Source organism: Salmo salar, chromosome 15, assembly GCF_965601325.2.
Source record: "Salmo salar chromosome 15, fSalSal1, whole genome shotgun sequence".
NCBI classification, from domain to species: domain Eukaryota; kingdom Metazoa; phylum Chordata; class Actinopteri; order Salmoniformes; family Salmonidae; genus Salmo; species Salmo salar.
In genome coordinates, this window is record NC_138305.1 from 47,305,454 (window position 1) to 47,312,912 (window position 7,459).

A 7,459-nucleotide genomic window follows, 5' to 3' on the forward strand; every position below is an offset into this window, starting at 1 on the left:
TTCAAGCGGCCACACTGTATTTTTAGATCTAAATACATTTTCCGTTTTGATAGCGATATAGTGTTGGGAACCAAATGTTTGTTGTCAGTTTATGTTCATAGGAAAAGCATTTTTTTCCACCACTCAGATGGATAACCTCAAGTCCTACCAGGGAGCGAGAGAGAAGTTAGCTGGTGTGGACCAGTTTTATCTCCAGCTCCTAGCCGTTCCATGGTAAAGTTCTCCACAGTTTAATAGCATTCAATGAGCTAGGACGGATTCACCCTGGATGTTGACCTTGGTCGTGTGTATGTGTTTGGCCCCAGCTACGCCCTGAGGATCGAGTGCATGTTGCTGTGTGAGGAGATCAGCTCAGTGTTACAGATGATGCAGCCTAAAGTTGAGCTGCTGGATGAGGCCTGTGAGAGTAAGTCCAGGCACCAGGCTGGCTGCCCTACCACTCTCATCACCCCTACGACTAATTAAAATTCCTGTTATTTTATTCTCTTTAATCGGTTATTATTTCTATCCTATAAGGTCTGAGGGTGAGCACTCGACTGCCAAGCTTCTGCAAGCTCATTCTGGACGTTGGAAACTTCCTTAACTACGTAAGAATCCATAACATGTGATGCCATGTAGTACTAAACTCAGCAAAAAAAGAAACGTCCTCTCACTGTCAACTGCGTTTATTTTCAGCAAACTTAACATGTGTAAATATTTGTATGAACATAACAAGATTCAACAACTGAGACATAAACTGAACAAGTTCCACATATATGTGACTAACAGAAATGGAATAATGTGTTCCTGAACAAAGGGGGGGCTCAAAATCAAAAGTAACAGTCAGTATCTGGTGTGGCCACCAGCTGCATTAAGTACTGAAGTGCATCTCCTCCTCATGGACTCCACCAGATTTGCCAGTTCTTGCTGTGAGATGTTACGCCACTCTTCCACCAAGGCACCTGCAAGTTCCCAGACATTTCTGGGGGGAATGGCCCTAGCCCACACCCTCCGATCCAACAGGTCCCAGACGTGCTCAATGGGATTGAGATCCGGGCTCTTCGCTGGCCATGGCAGAACACTGACATTCCTGTCTTGCAGGAAATCATGCACAGAACGAGAAGTATGGCTAAGTGGCATTGTCATGCTGGAGGGTCATGTCAGGATAAGCCTGCAGGAGGGGTACCACATGAGGGAGGAGGATGTCTTCCCTGTAACGCACAGCGTTGAGATTGCCTGCAATGACATCAAGCTCAGTCCAATGATGCTGTGACACACCGCCCCAGACCATGATGGACCCTCCACCTCCAAATCGATTCCGCTCCAGTGTACAGGCCTCTGTGTAATGCTCACTCCTTCGACGATAAACGTGATTCCGACCATTACCCCTGGTGAGACAAAACTGCGACTCGTCAGTGAAGAGCACTTTATGCCAGTCCTGTCTGGTCCAGCGACGGTGGGTTTGTGCCCATAAACAACGTTGTTGCTGGTGATGTCTGGTGAGGACCTGCCTTGTAACAGGCCTACAAGCCCTCAGTCCAGCCTCTCTCAGCCTAATGTGGAAAGTCTGAGCACTGATGGAGGGATTGTGCATTCCTGGTGTAACTCGGGCAGTTGTTGTTGCCATCCTGTACCTGTCCCGCAGGTGTGATGTTCGGATATACCGATCTTGTGCAGGTGTTGTTACACGTGGTCTGCCAGCTGTTCGTCCTGTCTCCCTGTAGCGCTGTCTTAGGCGTCTCACAGTAAGGACATTGCAATTTATTGCCCTGGCCACGTCTGCAGAGTCAGTAGAAAGGCCTCTTTAGTGTCCTAAGTTTTCATAACTGTGACCTTAATTGTCTACCGTCTGTAAACTGTTTGTGTCTTCATGACCGTTCCACAGGTGCATGTTCATTAATTGTTTATGGTTCATTGAACAAGCATGGGAAACAGTGTTTAAACCCTTTACAATGAAGATCTGTGAAGTTATTTGGATTTTTACGAATGATCTTTGAAAGACAGGGTCCTGAAAAAGGGACGTTTCTTTTTTTGCTGAGTTTATAACCAAACACAAAAAATATGGTCTCACAACAACGTTGTTAGTTGTTAGTGAGAGAACTGTCTGTCTATCTCTGTTCTACAGGGGAGCCACACGGGGAACGCTGAGGGCTTCAAGATCGGAACCCTGCTGAAGCTCACTGAGACCAAGGCCAATAAAAGTCGCATTACGCTGCTCCACCACATCCTACAGGAGGCGGAGCAGAACCATGATGACCTGTTGAACCTTCCAGATGATTTAGAGATCTGTGAAAAGGCTGCTGGGTATTGGAAAAAGCTGTATACAACATTGTGGAGTCTAATCAAAGCTTGACACCGGAGGCTATGCTATCCTTACCAAGTTTATTGTTTACTTCCACAGTGTGAATCTGGAGTCTATCCAGACAGAGGTGAGCTCGCTCATTAAGCGGTTGAAAGATTCAGAGAAGAAGGTGGCTTCCTCTTCTGTGGAGGACATCAAGGAGCAGTATCTAACTGCCATGCAGGTGGGTTGCAATACCTCTCCTCACCAGCAGAGAGCAGGTGACTGTAGTTTCGCATAAGCGCCCCTTTAATGGTGTTAGAGATTTGTGACTTCATCGGGTTTGTTGCCAGATCATAACTAAATAAATCCCCCTGAATTGGCTGTCTACTCTAGGGAAGCCTGGAGACCTGCAGGGAGCTGGAGGAAAGGTTTTTCTCCATTGACAGGAAGAAGGAGGATCTGGCACTGTATCTGTGTGAGGACTCATCCCGTCTCTCTCTGGAGGAGCTGTTCAGCACTATAAAGACCTTCAGGGGACTCTTCATCAAAGCTCTCAAGGTGAGAGAAACAAATAACTAATGGACCTACTTCACCTATTGATGTTCCTATATAAAACCATTCAATTGAAGTATATCTTTCTGTGTTTATTCCACAAACCGGGTCATACATTTTGACTGTATAGGTCCTCCAATTTTGTTCAGAGATTAAATACCACATTGCTATGGTTTCACATTCTGGATACCTGTGCTACTGTGTTTTCTCTTGCTTTTTTAAATCCCAGGACAATCAGACCCGCCGAGAGCAAGCCATCAAGGCAGAGAAGAGAAAGAAACAGCAGGAGGAGGAGGATTCCAAGCGACCAAGAGGGGATAACGGGAAGATAAGTGAGTCTAACCGCCAGCCAAGACTCCAAATAACACTGTTACCTCAGGGCACAGGGTGACTATACTCATGACTCAACAGTGTCCCATTACCAACATCATAATCATGCATGGATCATTTGTTGCTTCTGAAAGGGATTCTCCCTGGCTGTGTCTCAATAGTCTTCAGAAGATCCCTTTCCTCGTCTCCTCCTCCTTCATCTGCATTGATCTTGAAGAACTGGGGAGGTGAAAGCATTGCTCACAAAATAGAAGGCTTCCATTGCCTTTAACTGTCCAGTCTTTCAGTGCAGATTAAGGAAAGGAGACTAGGAAATTATGCCACTTTCTAAGGACAGTTGACACCTATAGGTGCACGTTTGATAATTGCTGTTCACCAGTCCAAATTCAAACGCACTACCAGAGCATTGCATGTATCAGGGTGGACTGTTTTGAGATGAACCCTCTGTCTCTCAACCCCAGTTCGTAAAGCCCCCCCGGTCCAGGAAGAGGGCTGCATAATCGACCACCTGCTGTCTGACATCAGGAAGGGCTATGCATTGAGGAAGACCAGGCCCCAGGCCGACAGGACAAGCCTGCCCTCTGCAGACAAGAAAAGGGACAGCAGTCTGCCGGGTGAGCATGAGGATGGGACTGGCCATTGATTCTGCTGCTGCCTTGAGCTGTTTGAAAGATATTACTAAGACCCTGTCCAGAAACACCCTCTTACCGCTAACCCCTAGGCACTTGTGTAGATCTGAAAGGCTTGCATGTAGAATGTAGAGGAGGTTTGTAGAGGAGTTAAATGTAGTTAGTTGTGCTTTATGTTAATATCTTTAATGAATCATTTTCCTTTCTCTCCTCCTCTAGAGCAGGGCACACAGCCTGAGGGATTGTCTGCTATAGATGCTAAAGATGGAGATGAAGTTGAAAAGGTAACATCACCCAATGACCAAAGACAAGAAGACAGAGATTCAGTCGTAAGGGAGTCCTCATCCGGCCTCCCCACACAACCCTCACTCATATCGCGTTCACTCGAAACCTTAGGCCCCTCAGACCTCCATACCACCACCACCAAGGACCAGGGAATCTGTGATCACACACAGAGTGAGGACCTCAAACCTGGGATGGATTCCTTGGCTGACCGCCTGGTCGAGGAGGAGTCCCCAGAGGTGGAGAGGGTTAAGGCTGCTGATTCAGAGGTTGAGGATGTGAACAGGAATGCATTCTCAGCTGGTGGGGATGGTCCAAAGAGCGGAGACACAGCGATAGATGGGAACCAGGAAAGTGGGGCTGATGGAAAGGGGTTAGAGGAGAGTCAATCATCAGAGTCCCCCTCAAACACAGCTGCTGGTGACGCAGAGCCCAAACAACAGACACAGAAACGGGGGGATACTAAGAGACATAGCGAAGGTAATATCTTCAGAACTATCCTCATCTCGATAGAAAATGAACCATTCTTGCTTATCTTGATTTTTTTTGTCCTGTAAGGAAAACTTTGTTTCTTGTCTTTAATTCCCTAAAAACAGACATGAGCTATGGAAAAGGCCACACTAAACCTAAAAAGAGTTGTGTGTTACATTGAGGTAGGTTCTCCTTCTTTCAGGCTTTTCAGAATCCCAGAAACACCATCCACTAATCCTGCATGGATCTAACCAGGTTATTGGTGGGGCGGCAGGTAGCCTAGTGGTTAGAGCTTTGGACTAGTAACCGAAAGGTTGCAAGATCAAATCCCTGAGCTGACAAGGTAAATATCTGTCGTTCTGCCCTTGAACAAGGCAGTTAACCCACTGTTCCTAGGCTGTTGTTGAAAATAAGAATTTATTCTTAACTGACTTGCCTAGTTAAAAAATAATAATAAATTGGTGATTTAAGGGTTCTGTTTCACTGGTTTCCTTTCAATTCTGTGTCTTGTCCATCCTGCATATACCTCCCTTTTCCTCAGTGACCTTTCATACGCCACTTGCAGTTACTGTCCCTGCTTCAACTCTCTTCCATGTCTGGGGGGTATGTGGTGTGCTTTATGGATGACTCCCAGGGGCTTTTTGTTGGTTGTATATTGTCTGTCAGCTAGCACTGGGTCGTTGGAGATTTGTAGGCTTTCCATCATTGGATCCCCCCAGTACCCAGGTGACCTTATGATGGGAGATGTGATACACCTCGCGCCTGGCGGAACGCATACCGACCTACTGAACACTGCAGGACCTCAGCCGAACTGCCTGTTCTCCCTACCAACAACCACTACCACACACAAACACATGCACGTGCAAACACACACAGAGTAAATCATTGAATTAGATCAGATCTGGGCCAGTGGTTTTGTGGGTCATTTCTAGGTTGTTATTGATTCACTCAGTTTGAGCAACATTTTATGTATTTTACATGTAGTGTCTAACAAGGAACAAGCCTCTATAAATATGATGTTGCATTTGACGTTAAGAACAACCCACTGGGCACAGACGTCATCTATTCCACATTGGTTCAATGTAATTTAATTGAAATGGCGTGGAAACAACAATGATTTAACCAGTGTTAGCCCAGTGGGAACGTACTTCTGCAAACTAATCCTTTTTACCAGATTTTCCCCCATTTTTTGTTTCTTTTATGAATTTTTGCCCCCATTTTTATTTTATTTTATAAATGAACATGTCAGGGAGGCAATTTGTCGTCAGTGTGCTGTAAATCTTTGTCACTCTGCTAAGGGATGTTAAAATCACAGATGTCCCCTGAAGATGACATTCCTGTGGGGTCTATGGGTCTATTATCTTCTAACCGCCAGTGTGCAGTCTGGAGAGAGGGACTGCTATGTGTCTGACGCTCAATACACTTTCCTTGTTATGTAAACACTTGAGGCAGAAGTTGCCCTTATTCACAGATGACCATTTATCGTTAGGGCAATTCAAATATCTGACCCTAGATCAGTTGTTAGGGGACAATTCTACCTGCTTCACCTGAACGTACACAGCTTCACTAAAATCCCACAACATCAAGCTTAACCTATATTTGCGTCCTTGTCTCCATGGTTTGGGGGTGCTTCCTTTCCATGCGCTCTCATCTTGTTGATTTACTTTACTTATTCCTTTCAGCTCCTAGTGTAGCAACGGGTCTCAACGGTCTATCCTCTTGTATTCTGGGTTAAATTAAATTAGCTATAGCTGTGTGGTTGGTATATGCAACAACACTGATTCTATCCTGTATCTCTATTTCTAGGTGGACGCAAGAAGAAGGACAAGGCCAAAGGCAAAAAGAAACAATGAATGTTGATGCCATCTTCCAGTGCTCCACCCCTGTCTGCCAAACAAATGCTATGGTATACATTAACATTATACTGTACTTAGAAATATCTATATCAGCCATGCATGTTTTTCACACTTTTTTCAAAGGATTACCTAACGAACCAAGGTGATGCTTGTTTTTCAAAATGGAGACTTCCTTTTGCACCCCCTACAGTGGGGTCTTTGTATTATTTACTACATCGATAACAGGATTTGGCAATGATATGACAGGAACTGCTTTGCAACCAACCCCAGGAAGTATGGATGATGATGATGATGATGGGATAATTTGCATGTTACAATTTCATCATGGACATTCAATGTATTGGACACAATTTCATTGTAATATTATACATTATTTGACGAAAATCAACATGTCTATGTATAGAATGTTTGAATTTGATACTGAGACAAATGTTTACAGTAGGTCTACATGTTATGTTTACTTGTTGATACAGACTCTCGTTTCATTTGGCAAATAGAGGGCCCCTCATTTAATTTGGCAAATAGAGAGCCTCTTTTGCCTACAGCCAAGCATTGTTGTAATGACTGTAATGAATATTGGTTCATGATCAGTTAGCCATTAAATATTAACAAGGTAACAGCATAGATAGACCATAATAATAAACTCACCTGTTTTTCCAGACACAACAATGTTATAGTGATAATTTGCTCTAGTCTCTTTTGTAATAGTAACAGTTATTGTTTCTGCGTTAACACTGTCATTTAAATAAAGCTATGCTAATCAGGGATTTAGTAGGCTATAAAAATACTCTAAATACAATAAAATAATCTGATACACTCCATGCATTTTTTTATTCGATTTGTCTATCTCGTTTATATGTGTGTGCTAATAGCTAGGGACAGTATGTTCACAGTTAAAATAGTTGCATATGGCCGGTCCATTGGTTCAACATAGTGTGCGCAACGTGTGCGAGTAGCTTCATCCAGATGAGACAAGCGCTCGGATGAATGATTAGGCCTACACTATATGAATTCTCATTGGCTCTCGCTTTCGTGGTAGTCTTGACCAACTGATAAGGGTCTGGCGGTCAATATAG

The 7,459-nt window shown here is 44.2% G+C and overlaps 1 protein-coding gene across 3 annotated transcripts in view; it reads left to right on the top strand.

The window, feature by feature from the left end:
• Positions 1-7,202, top strand: part of LOC106571473 (inverted formin-2) — a 33,070-nt gene extending 25,868 nt beyond the window's left edge. The window contains exons 12-22 of one of the 3 annotated variants that reach the window (XM_082961834.1): positions 128-213; positions 306-406; positions 517-587; positions 2,105-2,283; positions 2,381-2,504; positions 2,657-2,821; positions 3,045-3,147; positions 3,607-3,759; positions 3,994-4,536; positions 4,653-4,709; positions 6,334-7,202. In XM_082961834.1, coding sequence (XP_082817960.1) covers positions 128-213; positions 306-406; positions 517-587; positions 2,105-2,283; positions 2,381-2,504; positions 2,657-2,821; positions 3,045-3,147; positions 3,607-3,759; positions 3,994-4,536; positions 4,653-4,708 — 1,581 coding nt within the window. In that variant the 3' untranslated portion in view covers position 4,709; positions 6,334-7,202. Of the gene's footprint in view, positions 1-127; positions 214-305; positions 407-516; positions 588-2,104; positions 2,284-2,380; positions 2,505-2,656; positions 2,822-3,044; positions 3,148-3,606; positions 3,760-3,993; positions 4,537-4,652; positions 4,710-4,729; positions 4,871-6,333 lie in introns of all 3 variants that reach the window. The other 2 variants (XM_014144621.3, XM_082961835.1) reach the window with 2 other exon arrangements.
• The last annotated feature ends 257 nt before the right edge of the window (positions 7,203-7,459 follow it).